Here is a 20,663-nt window from a genome sequence, read left to right as displayed (position 1 = left end):
ATCCACGACTCCACCAATTTTCATGTCATCTGCAAACTTCAAATCATACCACCTGCATTTTCATCCATCATTTATATTTGTTACTAGACGACCCGTGGGCCCATTGGGTCCCCATTGTGACAGCGGTGAAAGGGGAGAGGGAGCCATTGTTTTACGGGTCGTATCTCCGGTCGCTCTGCAGCCTAACATCATGGAGCTAGAGGCCATGCCTGGGACTGACTTTGAGCCCCACCGCAGGGCGTGGACTTACCACCTGAACGTGCGATCCCTTGCCTGGGATCGATGCTCCAACCGTGGCCTGCGGACTTTAACATCGCGGAGCTCGCAGTTGAGACTGGTAGGGAGCTCCAAAGCTGCACGAGGTTCGACAAGCCCCGACCTGGGGTAGATCGCCCGGCGCGGGGAAGCTGAGAATCCCCCCCGATGCAGGAGCAGGATCGCCCCGATGGGGAAGACACGCCACCGGCTAAGGGAGTCATGATCGTCCCGTCAACGGAAGGTTAGAGGCCGCCGACCGCTGGAGGACAAAGAAGGGAGAGATTTAACTTTTTTTCGCCCGCCATCACAGTGAGGAATGTGAAGGAGTCACTGTGGTGGATGTTCATGTTAAAGTGTATTTTGTGTGTCCTGGTGCTTTTTATTGTTATGAATGGCAAATGACATTCCTCGTAGGTTGCAAAACATATTTGGCTAATAAAGTATTATTGTGATTGTGATTGTGATTGTGATATCCACCAGTGTTTTGATATTTTACCCATGCCTAACAAAGATGCAAATAAATTCCATCAGAACCCCAGCAGTGTAATTCCTTGCATTACATGGGATATATATTGTCAGGTTCTGGCGACTTATAAATCCTAATGCGTGTCAATATTTCTAACATTTCCTCTTCCTGTGATAAACATCCTCCAGACTGTTAACATACCCCACCCTTGACTCATGCAGTGTCCATGTCATTCTTCCTGATGAATACCAATGAGAAGTATTCATTTAGGATCTCGCTCATGTGCACAGGTTCCACGTACACCCCTCAGATCCCTGAGGAACGTATTCCTGCCTTAGCTACTCTCTTCTCATATACTTAATAAACGTATTAGGATGCTCCTTAATCCGACTTGTCAAGATCATTTCAAACTCCCTTTTTGCTCTCCCGATTTTTTTTATTAAGTTCGATCCTACATCCTCTATAACCTTCAAAATGACTTGTTTGCTACTAATTTCCTACACCTCTATGACCTGGCCAAACTTGACCTGATCAAACTTTCAATGTCCTTGGGTAACTGGGAGTCCCACGATGTACCATCTTTGCGTCTTACCCTTGTAGAGACACACTGACCCTGACTCTCACCATCTTGCTTTTAAACGCCTCCCACTTTTCAAATGTTGATTCTCTCTCAACCAGCCGCTCACAGTCTATCTGCCCCTTCTACTTTTATTTGATAAAGGAAAATGGCAATCTGCAACCAGCCATTCATGTTGAGCTTTTAAGCTCATTTTGACTAGAGTTTGGCATTTCTTTGTGTACTCTTGTATTGAAAAGGCAATGTTGGCAGAACATGCAGCAGGTTTCCGTGGTGATCTGATTGGTATGACAAGTGCAGCGAGCACAAAATAATGACTGTTTATCCAATGGAAAAAAAGGGGGCATTAGAGCCAAAAATTGCAGTGGACTTGAGTCTTGCAGGATGGTTAATAGTTTTTCAGGATACATGCAAAAGTAATGAGAGAATGGGATAAAACTCGGAAACACGGATCTGCAACTGCAAAGTTACAAAAAAAAGACACAAATTGCTAGTGGAATTGAAATTGGTGCCGCCTGACCCGCTGAGTTACTCCAGCATTTATTTGGGGGATAAATAGTTGAGGAGGAAAGGTTTATTCAAAGAAAATCAACTTGCCGTAGTATGTCGATGCGAGCAGTGCAGTTACTGTGGACTACATGGATTTTAGTGAAGCATTTGTCACGTCTCACGTGAGATTGGTCTCAATGGTTAAAGCACTAAAGATAGTGGTACATAAAGTGGTGAAGAATGCATATAAGATACCAGCCTTCAATATCTGAGGCATTGAATATAAGAGCAGAGAGGTTGTGTAACAGCTTTATCAAACATCGGTTCGGCTATCAGCGAGTATGACTGTCCTCTCCAAAGCCTGTTTAATGTGGGGAGACTGGTGCACAGACAGCCACCACACGGTCCTTGACAGATCTGGGCCAGGATCCAGTGTCATGGAATCCAAGACGACCGGGGACCCTTTTCTGCTGCAGCCTTCATCCGCCTTCCCAGCCGTTGTGACGCTCCACTAAAGTCAGCCATCATCCTCCGCCTGTTCCACCGTTGAGGTCTTGGTTGGATTGGTCTTTGTCACGGACCTCCCCTTTGACTTTACCGCCATGGGTGACCCTACCAGGAGCGTAGCTCCAGACGGCATCACTCTCAGGATCTCACACAAGCTTCTCCACCACGACAAGGTGACAATCCACGGAGAAGGTCGGTTAGGCTACAACTGAAGTATTCTGTAACACCACACTTTAGGAAGAAAGAGACGGAACTGGAGAGGGTGCAGAGGGGTTTCACCAGGATATTGGCCAGGTTACAATGCACAGTTAGGAGCAGAGGATGAAGAGGCTGTGCTTGTTTTCCTTTAAGTGGAAGTTGCTGAGGGGAACTTGAAGTATGAGGGGTAGAGATTGGGTAAATAGTAGGATACCTTTTGCCCATAACAGAGGACAAAAATGGCGGGAAGAACTGTGGAGTAAGGGGAGGACATTCAGAGGGGTTGTGAAGAAGTTTTTTTTTTTACCTACGTTATGTTTGGCATCAAGACTGCATTGCTTGACTGGGGAGTGGAAGCAGGTACATTCACACCATTTAAGAATTATCTCGATGGGCAGTTGAATTGTCAAGGTATAAAGGCTACAGATGAAATTCTGGAACATCGAATTAGTGTCGGTGGGTAATTAATGGCCACCATGGGCGTGGTGGAGCAGAAGGGCCTGTTTCTAGGCCGGATGACACTCTGAGGAGGACGTTCTTTTTATAGAAAGTCTTGGAAGGAATAAGTTGTTCCTAGCATGTCCTTTTCAAACAAAAAATTCAGCAATAATTTTGGATGCAATCACTTGTGCCTCAAGCAATCAGACAGATCATACATTAAGTCCCTGGAAGATACAGTTGGGTTAGCTTAGGTTTTTAAGGCCTTGATGGTAAATTTGCCCATAGTTTTGTCTTTACAGTAAGCCTCGTTTAAACAGACCCCTTTACAAAGGATTTTGGTTATCGCGGACTTGCCTGTCGTCGGCTGCCGACTGCCACCCCTAGCTTGCACTTCCTTCCCGACCACTTATAGCCCCGGCTTCCAACAGGCCCCCCCCCCCCCCCCAGCTCGCAAGGTGCACCAGGAGCCCGTCTTCACCACCGCACGACATGGCTGTTGTTATGGCTCACGTTGTAGCCCCCTGGGGCCAATGCATTCTTCGGGCTGCCTCCACCAACAGGACACGCCCGGTTACTATTGGCTTCCTTCCTCTCGCACCTGCTGCCGCTTCTTCCAGTCGGCCGTCGCTTTGTCCTCTCTGCCGTTCCATCTCCACCGCCACCTCTGCCTCCTTCTCCCTTTGCTTTGGCTGCTCCATGCTCCCTGCTCGCAGCTGCCTCCTCCCCCGGAGGCACCGACATACTCCATCTTGGAAAGAGGAGGTGGAGCGCACAAAACAACGGCCGACAGGAAGAAGCGGCAGCGAGTGAGAGGGGAGGGAGCACCACAGAGACTGAGTGCGTCCTGTTAGTGGCGGCGGCCCAAAGAAAGAACTATCAGCCAGGGGCTACAACGTGAGCCGCAACAACAGCCGCATCAACCGGACCGCGCGGTGGGTGAAGAAGGGCTCGCTGGTGCAGATGTTGTTGCAGGAGTAACTCAGCAGACTGTATTGGTCTGAAGAAGCGTCCCGACTTCACCTATCCATGTACTCCAGAGATGTTACCTGACCTGCTGAGTTACTCCAGCACTTTGTGTCCTTTTATGTAATAACCATCATTTGCAATTAGAGGGGCTAGCGGAACCAAGGGATATGGGGAGAAGGCAGGCACGGGTTTACTGATTGTGAATGATTAGCCATGATCACAATGAATGGCAGTGCTGGCTCGAAGGGCCAAATGGCCTCCTCCACCTATTATCTATGTTTCTGTGCAATACTTTGTTTCGGCTAATCAGAGTCCCCTCGCTCTCCAATGGCCCTCCTCGCTTTCTGACAGACCTCTGACGGCCCTCCTCACTTTCAGACGGCCCTTCTTGCTCTCTGACTACCCTCCACGCTGTCCAACGGCCCACCTCTCTCCCCGAAGGCCCTCCCCTTTCTTCGTCGGCCCTCCGCTCTCTCCAACGGCTCTCCTTGCTCTCGACGTCTCCCCCGCTCTCAACCGTTGCCCGCGGGTCCCTCCTCGTTCTCGGCGCCACGGGTCCAGTCCACACCGGTGACTCGGGGTCAAGTTGGGAGTCCGTGGGCCTGGGTCCGCGGCAGGTGAGCTAAGCCTGCTGGAGGGCTTGGCCCCCTTGGGAATCAAAATCTACCAGTCTGGTGACTTCAAACGATCCTTCAGTGGGAAAAGCAAAGTTTCCACGATACATCTGTGCTAATGACTGGGATTTTCACAATTGTGGCGTATTTGTTGAAAATAACTGAATTTTTGATTTGATAGCTGTTATTTGCTAATATTGTTGATCCATTTGCATTCTCAAAATTTATATGTTTCAGAAATCCATGTTTTTGCAATTAGCGTCAGGAAAAAGTTTTTTTTGTGTGTAGTAATTTTTTTAAAATTTTGTTTCTATTATTATAGATCAGTACTATAAATAATACTGTAGATTATTTCATTTGCAGTTTAACTTTGTACCAGAGTCAGAACTAAACATGGAGAAGCAGCGTTTAGTTTTTATGCACCACATATATGGAATAAACTCCCAGAAAACTGCTGGTCTGCTGCAACTCTCAGTTCTTTTAAAGCGAGGCTGAAGACTTTTCTGTTTGACGCTGCCTTTTATTAAATCAAATAATTATTCACTTCTTACACTGCACTGTAACTTTTATTCTTGTATTTTATACCTGTCTTATTCTATTTTAGCTTGTTTTTATTTTCTATTCTCTTTAATGACTGTTTGTAATTGCTTTTAATTGCTCTTTAATGTTTTATGTAAAGCACTTTGAATTGCCTTGCTGCTGAAATGAAATATAAAGAAACTTGCCTTGCCTTGGCACCTTGCAGTCAGTACAAGTATTATTCAGAGTTTGTTGCATATTCTCCACAATTAGTACCATCACGTAGACAATGGAATGGTGCTTGTTAAGAACTCTGTGTCCTTGCCTGTGACCCTCTCAGTTGTTGCAGTTCCCTGTAAATTTGGCAAGCAGTGCGACCCATAGTTTCCTTCTTTTGATGCTGACGCATTTCTGATTGTTTTTTCACTTCTGCCTCATTAGATTTTCCCAGCCCTCAACTTGAGGCTCTTATTCACTAGGGAGTTACAGTATGTTTGTGTTAGAAAATTGTTTCCTTATGTGGCTTGATGGAACAGGCATTTAAGATAACTTATCTAGTTCAAGTGTTCCCTCATGGAGTTCCCGGTCTTCTCTAAAAATTCCTTTCATCCAGGCACCATTCTGCATCTGCGCCTTTGTCACCCTGAAAAGTATTCTAAATTCAGGATATCCTCTGATACGTAACTAATCCACTGGCATTATTGTCTCTCACGTTGCCTTTCATAGGAATCTGTCGATCCATAGGAGTGAGCAATTTCCTCGTTTCTCATTTAGAGCAGCTGAAGGAAGACTGTGACATCATCCCACATGTCAATCAGGTGAGAGTCTCCAGCATGCTAAATGTTTTAATGCAAGAGCACACTGAAGCTTAGAAAGGAAATTTGGTCCCTTTGCAAATCACAAACATATGTCCAATTACACCCAAGGTGAATACAAAATGCTGGAGTAACACAGCATCTCTGGAGAGAAGGAATGGATGACGTTTCGGGTCAAGACCCTTCTTCAGACTGATTCAGACTCCTATTAGACCCAATTTTGGCTCTTGAGGGAATTTTTGCAAAAACATGCACTAGGTTTTCAAGTACTAAGAATCTAAATTCTTCACCCTTAATATATTGTTCTTTTGGGACACATTTAAAAAACATAAGCTCATTAAAGATGTTCTGTAAACATTTCTGCCCTTAATCTACATTGTAAACAACAAGCCAATAAATTCCGAAGCTATTAGAAAACACCAGTTGGACACCATATAAAAAATGTACAGTAATTTAGCTTAGTGACCAGATATATTTTGGTAGACTCTGGCTATTAGCCGACCCTATTGGATAGAGGTATATTCATAAACAACATGTTAACTTATTGACACAATATGCTGGGGTAACTCAGCGGGACAGACAGCATCTTCAGACGAAGGGACTCGACCTCAAACGTCACCCATTCCTTCTCTCCAGAGACGCTGCCTGTCCGGCTGAGTTACTCCAGCATTTTGTGTCTATCTGTGGTGTAAACCAGCATCTGCCATTCCTTCCTACACATGTTAACATATTGGTTTGTCTGATAATATGCAAAATATTACTGATATTTTGCCTGTGGGTTCGAGCTATTATCAATGTAATTAAAGTGGGGGAGTGGGGTCAACAAAAAGGAAATGTATGGAAGGTAGACACAATATGCTGGAGTAACTCCACAGGACAGGCAGCACCGCTGGAGAGAAGGAATGGATGACGTTTCGGGTCGAGACCCTTCTTCAGACTGATGTCCTGAAATGTATGGATGCAGTGAAAGTGAAGGGGAGTGCAGGAAGTCTTCAGAAGTAGTAGGACAGAAAGTTTAAGAAGGGATAATCCTAAGGTCAGGCAAATTCGGGACCAATGTGAGAAGAGGGGTGGTGAATGCTGAACAAAAGGTGTTATATTTGAATGCACGCAGCATACAGAACAAAGTGGATGAGTTTATAGCGCAGTTAGAAATTGTTAGTTGTGGGCATCACAAAGAGGTGGTGGAAAGAGGATCAGAGCTGGGAGCTGAACATCCAACGTTACAGGTCCTAGCGAAAAGACAGGCAGGTGGACAGAGGGTGTGGGGCAGCTCTAGGCGGGGCTCGCCTTGCCTCACCTTGCCTCGCCGGGTCTCATCTCACCCCCCGCTGGGCCCCTGCCTCGCCAGGCCTCGCCTAGCCGCTCCCCGGGCCTCGCCTCACCTCACCACCCGCCGGTCCTCGCCTCGCCACCCGCCGGGCCCTTGTGATTTGCTGTTGAAGACCACTGGAGCAAGTATGTCTTCAATGAAATTAGGTATATGCAGTTTTAAATGAAACTCTTTCTTCATAACGTAGTCATACATTTTATGACCATTGTTCTTTTATTCAATATCAAGAGAATTGGGATGTGTACGGAAAAACCAAATAGAAAAAACAAAACAAATCAATTTTTGTAAAAAGTATCTCTGTTCATTAACCTTTCTATAAATACCAGAATATACTCATGATAGGCCTGACATTGTACATGTAGTCCAAGAACTAGACTGTTGGAAATAATAGTCGTTTTTCACACATGAATGTAGTGCAACGTGTATGTGCATTTGGCGTGCATACTTTTTTTTGCTGAAAAGTTGCATTAGGTGCCATGTTATGAATTTGATGTAAAATTCTAAATGTTGGACATCTAAATTATGAATTTGTAAAATCAAATGTTGGGAGGTCTGTTCATGAACCATACTGTGACCACACCTCTCCATGTTGGAAGAATGGAAGATGCAGAAAGAGATTCCCGAAGCCATTTATCGAAAGCACAAGGTGTGGAGATGAGTCACATCCTCTGTACAGGAGACGATCTCCAGATATGGGAGGATTTCAGGGACATCAAGAAGGACGCCGGGATCGACCTATTACTTCTGAATGGGTGGTGCCCTGTAATGCTCAACTCTTGAAGTTGTTCAAATGTCACATCAACGTTGAGATATGCTCCTCTGTAAAGTTGGTCAAATACGTGTTCAAGTACACCTTGAAGGGGAGTGATCAAGCAGTTTTTGGAGTTAACAGGGATGACGAAATTGCACAGTACTTTACTGGCAGATACATTGGTCCATCGGAAGCAATGGGATCAATCCTTGGATTTCCAACTCATTCGACTCCAGGTACATCTACCACAAGAGCAACGAGTCGTCATCAGAGTCGATGCTGGTCGGCTGGTGAGAAATGAGGATATCATGAGAAGAACTTTAACTGAAATCATGGAATTGTGTTCTCGATATCAATTTGCAAAAACACTGTACTACGCTGATGTACCCCGATTTTACACATGGAACAATAAGAAATGGCAAAGAAGGAAGGTTGGGAAGATAGTGGAAGATCTTCCAGTTATTTTTGAAGCCAACGTTCTGGGACGAGTGTATACCGTTTTTCCAAGATGTGACCTCTACTACTTGAGACTGCTTCTCCATCACGTAAAAGGGCCAGTATCCTTCGATTCATCAAGGACGCAAGACGGACATATTCTTCCTTCCTTCAAAGACGTCTGCATAGAAAGAGGTTTGTTGCAAACCGACGACCATTGGCAACAGACGATGGAAGATGCTGAGCGGACAAGACTCCCCGAAGCAATGAGAGATTTGTTTGTTTTGCTGACGATTGCTGAGATCAACACTGCTCGACAATTGTGGGATCGCTTCAAGAATTCATTGTCTGAAGATTACCTTCAAAGAGAACGGAGAACAATCGATGATCCAAATATCATGATTGATGAGAGGCATCATGATCAGGCTCTGTTGTATATTCAAGACAAGCTTGTGAATTACAACAAGACACTGGGATAGTTTCATGTGCCACTACCAAGACATGGAAGGATGAACCTTGATGGTGACAATCCAGAATTGCTATGAATTGCAGTACAATAGACCTGAACAACAGTGATTTGTTGAAGAGAAGGAGCCTCTGCTGAATGCTGAGCAAAGAGCAGTGTATGACCATGTGTGCAGCTGCTTGGAAAGGAATGTTCCTTCAATATTTTTCATTGATACACCAGCAGGAATGGGCAAATCAATTCTCACCAATTTGATCCGCTCCAAAGTTCGAGGTCAAGTTGATGTTGCTTTTGCTGTAGCATCCTCTGGTATAGCAGCTACATTGATGCCTGGTGGAAGAACTGCACATTCTCGATTCAAGATACCCATCGAAGTGACCGATAATACCATGTGCAACATTGAGAAGAACTCCAACATGGTTCATTTGATCAGGAGTGTGAGACTGATTGTTCGGGATGAGTGCCCGATGATTAGGAGGGAGAGCTTTGAAGTGGTGGACAGAACTCTTTGACATCTATGCAAAAAGAACGATGAGCCTTTTGGCGGCATTCTTACCATTTGTCGTGGCGATTTTCGACAACTCCTTCCTGTTGTGAAAAGGGGAAATGATGCTGATGTTGAAAATTCCTGCATCAAGAAATCCTATTAACGTTCAAATTGTTATATTTTGTTATTCACATTTTAAACTTTAATAAATCCTTTTCCACTTGCTGTGCCTGTCAGCCGCCCATGCGCAGTAATACCTCCATGTTCCACGTCACAATGGAAACCCGACGGACGGGAATGGCGGCGCCACCAGAGAGCCCCTAAGAATGGAGGGGGGTATAAGGGGGGATGGAGTGGGTGACTGGGGGTGGGAGGGGAAGGGGGGGGAAGTAGGTTGGGGAGAAGGGGGGTTGAGGGGATGGAGTGAGGGAGGGGAGGGGAGGGTGCTAGATCAATGCAGAATAAACAAAATTTTAAAGAAAAATCGCAATTTTCATTGAGATTTATTTAATTTTTTTTTAAAAGCCATTTATTTTAAAGAAAAAAACGCGATTTTCCCCACATCACAATGGCAACCCAATGAATTGTGAGCCCAACGGGTCCACTTGGTCTAGTAATATAATAAAATTCAGCCTGCAGTTTGAGAGGGAGAAGATGAAATCAGATATGTCGGTATTACTGTTGAGTAAAGCTATTCACAGAGCAATGAGACAGGAGCTCGCTAAAGTTGATCAGAAGGGTGTAGCAGTAATAGCAGTAGTTTCTCAGAATAATTCGGAAGACGCAGGATCTTATCATCCCAAAGAGGAAGAAAGATTCTAAGGGGAGAATGAGGCGACCTTCGCTGACAAGGGAAGTCAAAGACAGCATAAAACTAAAATGTGAAGGCTTATAATATCGCAAAGATTAGTGAGAAGCTCGAGGACTGGGAAGTTTTTTAAAACCAACAGAAGGTAACTAAAAAGGCAATATGGGGAATTAAAGATGAAATATGATGGTAAGCTAGCCAATAATATAAAAGATGATAGCAAAAGGTTCTTCAGATATATAAAGAGTTAAAGAGAGGCAAGTGTGGACATCGTACCACTGGAAAATTATGCTGGAGAAGTGTTAATGGGGAATAAAGTGTTAATGGCTAATGTATGATGAGCATTTAAAGGCACTGTGCCTGTACTTGCTGGAGTTTAGAAAGATGAGGGGGGGGGGGGACGGGGGGACACCTCATTTAAACTTACCAAATAGTGGATAGTGAATGGCCTGGATAGAGTGGATGTGGAGAGGATGTATCCACTAGTGGGAGAGTTGAAACAGAGGGCACAGCCACAGAATAAATGGACATACCTTTAGAATGATGATAAGGAGGAATTTCTTTAGTCCGAGGGTGGTGAATCTGTGGAATTCATTGCCAGACGGTTGTGGAGGTCACGTCATTGGGTATTTTTAAGGCAGAGGTTGACAGGTTGCTGATTAGTAAAGGTGTCAAGGGTTATGGGGAGAAGGCAGGAGAATGAGGTTGAGAGGGCTAGATCAGCCATGATTGGATGGCAGAGTAGACTTGATGGGGCAAATACGAATACTTCTGCTCCTATAACTTATGAACTTAAAGATAAATTGTCACATAATTCTTTCAGGTTACAGAAGGTATGACTATTTATTTTGGGGCTTCCAGATATCTTTGTTAGCATGTTGATGACTTGGTTAGGGACGAAGGGGGCTCGGACTTTACCTAGCACTGCAGTCTTACATAATATGATGAACTTCAATTGCCGTGCCATTGTGAATCAGGAATATGGTGAAAGCTCGCTCCTTGCATTCAAAGATCCTTAAGTATGAAATGCATTAACTGAACATAACCGAAATACACTGGATTCTAGTTTTCTGTGTTTTTTATTTTTGTTCTATTTAGGAGAGGGCACATGTTATTTTCTGGTATATAACAGTTTACTTCCAATGCTGATCATTGAAAGATGTAGTCAGAAGATGTACTCAGAATTGTTTGGCAAGTTTATTTAATTAACAGAATAATATACTATTATACTGGTTGCCAGAAACCAAGTTAAATTGCTTTGTCGCAACAAATTAAATTTGCTATATAAATTTAATTAATAATAAAGTTATGGTATTTTATGTAATTGTGTTTCCACGTGCCATTGATTGAGTTTCTATCAGTATTGCTTGTAACATTATTGTTCACCTCATTGTTTTTGCATACCGGCAAGAAGATGTTTTACATCAACTGTAATGCTATTCCATGTAATGCAAGATGTATTTTGACTATAACATTCAAAGGCCATAAAGTTCACTGTTGTCAGAGGGCAATTTGGTCATTTGGAGGTTAGATGCTGGCTCGGGTAGTTTTCACACTGTCAGATGCTTGGGATTCTTTTAGCATTAGGTTAGAAGAAATCTATGTGTGATGCAGAGTTTATTACTAGCCCAATTCAATTTCTCTAGAAAGCAAAATCGTTCATGGTATGTTGACACACCATTGAAAAATGCTGACGGGTCATTCCAATTATTAACAAGGCAAACAAAAGGATAGTTTGAAAGTTAACCATTTTATTGAATCATGAGAAATTTATGATACAACTCAATTAAACTTCCCTACAACCTTTCTGTTCTATAGGAAACAACTCAAGTTGCCATTAATAAAAAGAGTGGTGGTGAGCTGCTTTCTATGATGGTGGACATGTCATATCTTTCATTCATTTGTTCTATACCTCTCTATATCACCAACTATGTCTCTCGTTTCCCTTTCCCCTGACTCTTAATCTGAAGAAAGGGTCCGATCCAAAACGTCATCTATTCCTTTTCTCCAGAGATGCTGCCTTACTCCAGCTTTTTGTGCCTATCTTAGGAGAAAACATAGATGGATCTGACACTGCAGATGATTGCAAATGTTTCAGCCTTGTCTTTGAGCCTCTGCTGTCAATGAGGATAAGGATGTTCTTCGTGTCACTTCCTCCTATCAGCTCTTTAATTATTCACCCCCATTCACAGCTGGATATAATAGGTACTGCTGAGCTTTGATGTAACCCATTGTTTGTGAAGCCACTTTGCTTGGCCGTTTAGTGCACACATTGTAGTACCTTGGAACGTGTCGAGCTTTGGCCACTGTTAGGTCTCTCTAATGCTACACCTGGCAGGTTCCACTGCAATTTTGTTTGAATCAAGGATGGCCCTTGGCTTTAGACTCATGGTAAAGTCGAGCCAGGTCCCAAAGAACAAAGTACAATTCTGTTGTTGCTGCCAGCCCACAGTGCCCCGTGGATGTCCAATTTTGAACTTCTATATCTGTCCCTATCCAGCTGCCATACTATTTATTCTTATATTAAAACTTGTGCTTGAGTCCATATATTTTCGTATACGTGCAATTTGATTTCTAGTTCATATACTTTTTGTCTTATTTCCATCTGATTATATACACCGACCAGCCAAAACATCATGACCTGATGAGCCAAAACATTATGACCTGATGAGCCAAAACATTATGACCACCTGCCTAATATACTGTTGGTCCTCTGTGTGCAGCCCCATACGCAGCAGGGTGCGATGCACTGTGCATTGTGACACATTCCTCCCGTGACCACCATTAACATTTTCTGTGACTTGTGCCACAGTAGACCTTCTGTCGGTTCGGACCAGACGGGATAGCCTTCGTTGCCCTCGCGCATCGATGAGCCTTGGGCACCGAACACCCGGTTGTGGCTTGTCCCTCCTCGGACCACTGTTGGTAAGGTACTCACCACTGCTGACCAGGAGCACCCCACAAGCCTTGCCGATTCAGAAATGCTCTGACCCAGTCGTCTGGCCGTAACAATTTGGCCCTTGTCAAAGTCGCTCAGGTCTTTACTCCTGCCCATTTCTCCTGCAACACATCAACTTCAAGAACTGACTGTTCACTTGCTGCCTAATATATCCCACCCCTTGACAGGTGCCAGTGTAACAAGAAATCAAAGTTATTCACTTCATCTGTCTGTGGTCATCATGTTTTGGCTGACCACTGGTCATCCACAGTATATCCACGTTTTTCCCTTGTCACCTAGTAACTGTGATTGTGTGTTTAATTTCCCAGAATACTTTTTTTTAATACATTGGAGTAGATTGGCGTCAAATGGGCTGGGGGCCGGGAGGAGGTGTGGAATGCTGTGCACTTTGTCAGTGGTTGGCTTTTCTTTGGAATTAGAAAACTCTTTCTACTCTTTCTTCTTTGTGTTACAGTAAAAAACCTATCTGTTCCTCAGCAGACTCACGCGGGCACGTTATGAACTGCTGGCTAAGCTTGAGCACATTTTACTAACTGAATTCAGGATGTAGATTGGTCAATCTGACTGCATGTCCTAAAATTGAGGTTAGGCACATATGATTACTTTTCAGCCGCCAGGTAACTTGTAACAAGTTCCCTTCACCCGCTCATGCTTGCCGAGTTTTATCTTTCCTCATTCAGTGAAACCATAGTGTTACAGTTATCATCCTTATTTTTAGAGCCCTTCAAATCTCTTATACTCTGCCTCTGATATCCTTCTCTAGTCCTTCAAGAAGCCTGTGCTGATCCAATCGTGGCTTTTTGCATATCCCTGATTTTAATCATTGTAACGTTGGTTGTGATGTCTTCCAAAACCAAGACCTAGAGTTTGGCATTCCCTTGTCACTCTCAGTGCCTCATTTAAGATGTTTTTTTTAAAATCCATCTCCCTGATGGAGCATTGGAGATCATCTGCTCTCTTGTCTGGCCAGCAGGGTGGCAAAGTTGGCACATTTCTGCCTTGTAGCTTTCGCAGTCAGGATTCAATCCTAACCTCTGGTGCTGACAGTGTGGAGTTTGCATGTTCAGCCGATCGCGTGGACATTCCTCTAGGTCCTCTGGTTTCTTCCCACATTCCAAGGTGTGGATAGATAGATTGACTGGCCAAAGTAAATACCTTCTGGTGTAGATGTAAGTGCGAGAATGTGTGGGCAATTGATGGAATGCAGGGAAAATAGGTTGCAGGAACAAAATGGGCTTACTCTATGAGCTAGCATAGATGTGATGGGTCTGATGACTTCCACCTATGTTCTAAGAAAAGACGGAAATATCTCCATCCTTTGGTATCAAACTTTGTTCAATAGTGTTCCGGTGCACGCCTTATATTGTTTTCCTATATTTAACAACACTGCGGAAGTACAAGCTGTTGTTATTGATTAACATAACGATGAGCTGGGAGGTGTAATAACCAGAGACAAAGCTACATAGGTAGTTCCTGCCATAAACACAAACATGTAAATTTATAACGAAAGTGTAAAAAAGAACAGAAAGTATGACTGCAAAATGCGGCCCAAGTATCTCACATAAGTTGCCTTTAACTCCACCTGATGACCACTTGTTTTTGGAACACCCTGTGCCGTACCACAGAAGATCGACATACATAAAAATAACAATGGTTTATTATTAATTAGTCTAATCTTTCCCACAACTGCCCACAACTGCTTAGATGCATAATACCAATGCCAAAGCCTGTCAAAGTGAGTCATTCCGAGGAAAAGGAAAAGGGTGGAGTACTTACTTATCAGTAACACACTCACCACCGGCTGGCACTGGAGAGTGTAGGAAAAAAACTGCAGATGCTGGTTAAAATCGAAGGTGGCCACGAAATGCTGGAGTAACTCAGCGGGTCAGGCAGCATCTCAGGAGAGAAGGAATGGGTGACGTTTCAGGTCGAGACCCTTCTTCTGACTGATGTTAGGGGAGGGGGTGGGACAAAGATAGAATGTAGTCGGAGACAGGAAGACTAGTGGGAGAACTGGGAAGGGGGAGGGGATAGAGAGGGAAAGCAGGGACTATCTGAAGTTAGAGAAGTCAATATTCATACCGCTGGGGTGTAAACGACCCAAGCGAAATATGAGGTGCTGTTTCCTCCAATGGACACTCCGACAATGGAGGAGGCCCAGGACAGAAAGGTCATATTGGGAATGAGAGGGGGAGTTGAAGTGCTGAGCCACCGGGAGATCAGGTAGGTTAAGACGGACTGAGCGGAGGTGTTCAGCGAAACGATCGCCGAGCCTGCGCTTGGTCTTGGCGATGTACAGAAGTTGACACCTGGAACAGTGGATACAGTAGATGAGGTTGGGGGAGGTGCAGGTGAACGTCTGCCTCAACTGAAAAGACCGTTTGGGTCCTTGGATGGAGTCAAGGGGAGGTAAAGGGACAGGTGTTGCATCCCCTGCGGTTGCAGGGGAAATTACCTGGGGAGGGGGTGGTTTGGGTGGGAGAGGGGAAGGGCACGGGGGAGGAGAGGGTGCTGCACCAATGCAGGAGAGGTTTGGGCCCAACGGGTCCACTTGGTCTAGTATTTTATGATTATACAAATAATTACACGTACCCGGAAGAATCATGACCAATCTCTCAGCATCTAGTCTGTCTATTCTTGTTAGAGCGTTGTGGGCTTCTGTGGCATTGATTGTCATTCTTCTACGTTCCAATGAATGTAGGCCCAGCTGAGCCAATACTCTTGAAACATCCCTTTTGTTTCATGAATCAGTCTAATAAACTTTGTTGCTCAACCTGTAAAGCAAGAACACCTCCAGATAAGCAGCATTAATAGCATACAACGGTCCTCAATGAGGTCTTGTACACTCTCAATAAGACATCCTTGCTCCTGTGGTCAAATATATTTGCATTAAGGCCAAGCATTAATGTACGGCAAATAATGCAAAGATCATTTAAATGCTTGATTTCAACAACTGGCCTACATGTTGCATACCTCCCAATCTATAACCATTCAGATAATAATCTGTCTTTATGTTTTTAGAATCAAAGTGGATAACTGCACACAGCCATATTGAACTGTATCTAATTTGTTTTTGCCTATACATTGGGGTCTCCTCACAACCCACACACGTCCCCTCCCCCCACCCTCAGCATTTTGTAAGCTGTATACCAAGATGTTATATTTAGTTCTCTCATCCATATCATTGATATATTTGAGATCAACTGGGGCCCAAGCACCGAATGGTGCAGGATCCACTAATCACTAACTTCCATCTGAAAAAAAAAGCCCCCACATTTATTGCTACTCTCCATTTGCAGTCAGTCAACCAATTCTCAATGGATGTCAGTATATGTTCCCAATCCATGTGCATTTATTTGTCTACTAACCTCTTACATTTGAAATTATCATAAAGCCTTCAGAATGTCAAAATACACCACATCCATGGATTCCTCAGAAATAAACATTATTTCTCTTCTGTAAAACCTTGCTGACTTTGTCCAACCCCATTAATGTTTCCAGAGTGTTTTATTACATGGAACAAACATACATTGAACAGAACAGTACAGGATCATAGCTTTCGGCCCACAATATCTGCCAAACATGATACCATGTTAAACTAATTTTGTATAATAGATTCCAGCAGTTCCAAAGTAATTTCCTTTAGTACTCTGGGAAATAGATGACCAGGCCCTGGGGATTCGTTATGGGGATTAACTCTATTAATTTCCCTAGCATTATTTCTTTACTAAGACTGATTTCCTCCATTTTCTTCCATTCACCCAACCTTTGGTCTCCAATATTAATGCACAGCAAATGGTAGAAAGACCATTTAAATGCTTGATTTCAACAACTGGCGAACAGGAAGGTAAAATGAATGTCCTCCTTTGTCAAGAGAGAATTCAGATGTTTGTTTAATTATCTGAGCATTTCGTAGTTCCCAATATTTTTTTCTTCTTTCTGACAGCAGGGGACCTAAACTTTGCTCTTTGCATATATTTAAAAGCTTAGTTATAAATTTATGCAGTCAGTTTTTATATTCTTTACAAGTTTACGTTGATACTCCATCCTCTCTTTCTTCATCAATCTTTTTATCTTCCTTAATTCTAAACTGCTCCCAATCTCCAGGCCTGCTGCTCCTTGTGGCAATTTTTTAATGTCTCCTCTTTAGATCCAATCCCTAATTTCCTTTGGAATCCATGTTTGAGCCTTTTTTGACACACATGGCGTGCCTTGCCTAGTCTTTTTGTTATTTTTGTTAAGTTTTGAAAGTTTGTGTAAGTGTTCTCTGGTTTGTTTCATGTGGGGGGTGGGGGGAGGGGGGAGGGGGAAACTTTTTTTCAATCTCTTACCTTGCCGGAGATGAGATTGTTTTACGGGTCGTATCTCCGGTCGCTCTGCGGCCTAACATCACGGAGCTGGAGGCCTTGCCTGGGACTGACTTTGAGCCCCCTTGGGGGCGTGGACTTACCGCCTGAGCGTGCGATCCCTTGCCTGGGATCGACGCTCCAACGCAGCCTGCGGACTTTAACATCAGGAGCTAGCAGTCTCGGGTTGAGACCGGTCGGGAGCAAAGTCAGGCAGCATTGCTGATAATAGTGTGACCCTCCCTGATGAACCTCATGCATTCTGTGCACGCTTTGAGCAGGGAGCCAACTGGGCGATAATATCCATCCCGCCGGACCCAAGTGGGTCTTTTTCTAGGTCGCTGCTGCAGAAGCTAGATCAGCCTTCCTGAGGTTGAACCCACAGAAGGCAACTGGCCCAGACAGAGTTCCTGGCCATGTCTTTAGAAACTGCGGACCAACGAGCGGGAATGTTCACAGACATCTTTAATCTCTCCCTATTCTGTTCTGAGGTAGCCACCTGCTTAAAGAAGACCACTATCATCCCGGTACCAAAGAAAAGCAAGATCTCATGCCTTAATGAGTTCCATCCAGTGGCCTTGACATCCATCATCATGAAGTGCTTTGAGAGGCTGGTTATGGCACACATTAAATTCCGTCTCCTAAGCAACCTTGATCTACTGCAGTTCGTCTACCATCACAACAGGTCCACAGCTGAAACCATCTCCCTGACTCTACACTCATCCCTGGATCGCACTAGGGTATTAGATACACTGACATCAGACTCCTTTTCATAGACTACAGCTTGGCTTTCAATACCATTATCCCATCCAAGCTCATCTCCAAACTTGTAGAACTTGAGGTGAACACTCAACTCTGCAACTGGATCGTCGACCTGTTGACCAACAGACGACAATCAGTGACGATAGGTGACAAATCATCCTCCACGATAATCCTCAACACTGGTGTCCCACCAGGATGTGTTCTCAGCTTCCTTCTATACTCCTTATACACTCATGACTGCAGCCAAATACCAATCCAACTCAATTTACAATTCTGCAGCAACATCACCGCAGTGGGCCGGATATCAAATAACGACGAGATAGAGTACAGGAAGGAGATTGAGAATAGACAATAGACAATAGGTGCAGGAGGAGGCCAATCGGCCCTTCGAGCCAGCACCGCCATTCAATGTGATCATGGCTGATCATTCTCAATCAGTACCCCGTTCCTGCCTTCTCCCCATACCCCCTGACTCCACTATCCTTAAGAGCTCTATCTAGCTCTCTCTTGAATGCTTTCTTTATACTCCCAATATGCCAACCTCTCCCCCCCGCCCCACTACTTAGTTTAAACCCACACGTGTAGAACCTCGTAACCTGGTGCCAAAACAACAACCTCTACCTCAATGTCAGCTAGACAAAGGAGATTATGATGGACTTCAGGAAGCGAAGCAACATACATACCGCAGTGGACATTGGTAGTGCCGAAGGAGGTATGGTTAAAAGCTTCAAGATCTTAAGAATAAATATCACCAGCAATTTGTCCTGGACAGCCACATCAAAGCATTTCCAAGAAAGCACACCAATGACGCCATAGAAGGCTTAGGAAGTTCGGCATGCCCCCAATAACCCTCACCAATTTCTCCGAGACGTCTTGGACCATGGAACCTGAGAGGAACAGCACCTCATATTTCGCCTGGGCAGTTTGCAGCCCAGTGGTATGAACATCGACTTCTCCAACTTCCCAGATCTCCCTCTATCTTCCTGTCTCCACCTATATCCTTCCTTTGTCCCGCCCCCCTGACATCAGTCTGAAGAAGGGTCTCGACCCGAAACGTCACCCATTCCTTCGCTCCCGAGATGCTGCCTGACCTGCTGAGTTACTCCAGCATTTTGTGAATAAAGGCAACACACTATCCTGGAGTCCTGTTTGCGGCCACAGAATCTCTTGCCTGTTCCCTTAACTATCGGGTCTCCTAGCACTAACTTCATCCTTTCCTGCTGCGTAACACAGCCAGTCTTAGTTCCATAGACCTGCCTGCTGCTGCTCTCGCCGACAGATCATCCCCGCCAACAGTATTCAAAAGGATATACTTGTTTTAGAGGGGATTGGCCACAGGGGATTCCTGCACCCTCTGCCTACTCCCTTTCCTGGTGGCCACCCGTCTCATTTCTGCCTGTACCTTAGGTGTGACCACCTAGGTATAACTCCGATCTACCAGTCGCTCAGTCTCTGAAGTTGTTCAGCTGCAACTCCAGTTCCCCCCCACACACAGTCATTCTGGAGCTCTTCTGGATGCACTTCCAACAGATGTAGCCCCCAGGGACACTGGAAGATTTTCTGACTTTCCACATCCTTCAGGAGGAGCATAGTACTTCCCACAGTACTCTAACTGCCATCCTAACTGCACTAAGACAATAGACATAGACAATAGGTGCAGGAGTAGGCCATTCGGCCCTTCGAGCCCAGCACCGCCATTCACTGTGATCAAGACCAAAGACGAGTTACAAGAAAACTTACATTGGGCCATCACTCTCCGCTCAGTCTCCTGGAGTCTATCGTGCCAACACTTGCCCTCAAACACAACACTTGTGCCTCCACAGAGCCTCTCAAAACGTCCGCTCCACTTGTAACATTCAAAAGCTTTTGACTTTTCAATTAAGAAGGTCTGTGGAGGATTTATTTAGGCTTGGCAGCCTGTCGAAATTCAAACAGGTCGCGATCGTCATCAGACCCAATCCCTAATCAGATTGGTGCCAGGCTGACTGCATCATAACTCCAATGTATTTCTAAATTCTTCTTGCTGCCGTGAGGCAACTTGCCCCCAAAAGCTTTTCTGCTGGAATGACTTCAATCTGCAGAATAATTGGTCATCTGTTCCAGTCAAGTCAAGTTTATTCTCAGATGTACCAGGAAGATGAGATGCAGGTACACTGAAACTCTTGGAACAGCATTGTAGGCACGTAGATTCAAACAACACACAAAAAGTTCTACATAAATTACACACAAATCATACAGAAATTTAAGACAAGTGAAAAGAAAAGGACTGTACCAAAACAAGACATTAGTGCAAAACACAAGTAGAAAACAAGTCCGTACAAGGGATATCCATAGTATTCTGTTGCCAAAGTAGGATTAGAGTTGTGCAGGCCAGTTGAAGAATCTGATAGTTGTTCGCACGTAGCTGTTCCTGAACTTGGTGATGAATGACTTCAGGTGTCTGTACATCCTGGCCAATGGTAGCGG

At 44.4% G+C, this 20,663-nt stretch overlaps 1 protein-coding gene across 5 annotated transcripts in view; it reads left to right on the top strand.

The window, feature by feature from the left end:
* LOC144597909 (putative oxidoreductase ZK1290.5) overlaps positions 1-20,663 on the top strand; it is a 101,952-nt gene that overhangs the window by 44,354 nt on the left and 36,935 nt on the right. For all 5 annotated transcript variants that reach the window (XR_013547804.1, XM_078407693.1, XM_078407695.1 and 2 more), the window contains exon 4: positions 5,762-5,853. Coding sequence is in view for 4 of the 5 variants with exons in the window: in XM_078407693.1 (XP_078263819.1) it covers positions 5,762-5,853 (92 nt within the window). In the remaining variant the exon portion in view is untranslated. The remainder of the gene's footprint in view (positions 1-5,761; positions 5,854-20,663) is intronic.

The sequence above is a fragment of the Rhinoraja longicauda genome, chromosome 11, assembly GCF_053455715.1.
Source record: "Rhinoraja longicauda isolate Sanriku21f chromosome 11, sRhiLon1.1, whole genome shotgun sequence".
NCBI classification, from domain to species: domain Eukaryota; kingdom Metazoa; phylum Chordata; class Chondrichthyes; order Rajiformes; family Arhynchobatidae; genus Rhinoraja; species Rhinoraja longicauda.
The sequence above is the reverse complement of the archived record's forward strand: the minus strand, read 5'-3'. Positions and strand labels throughout refer to the sequence as shown.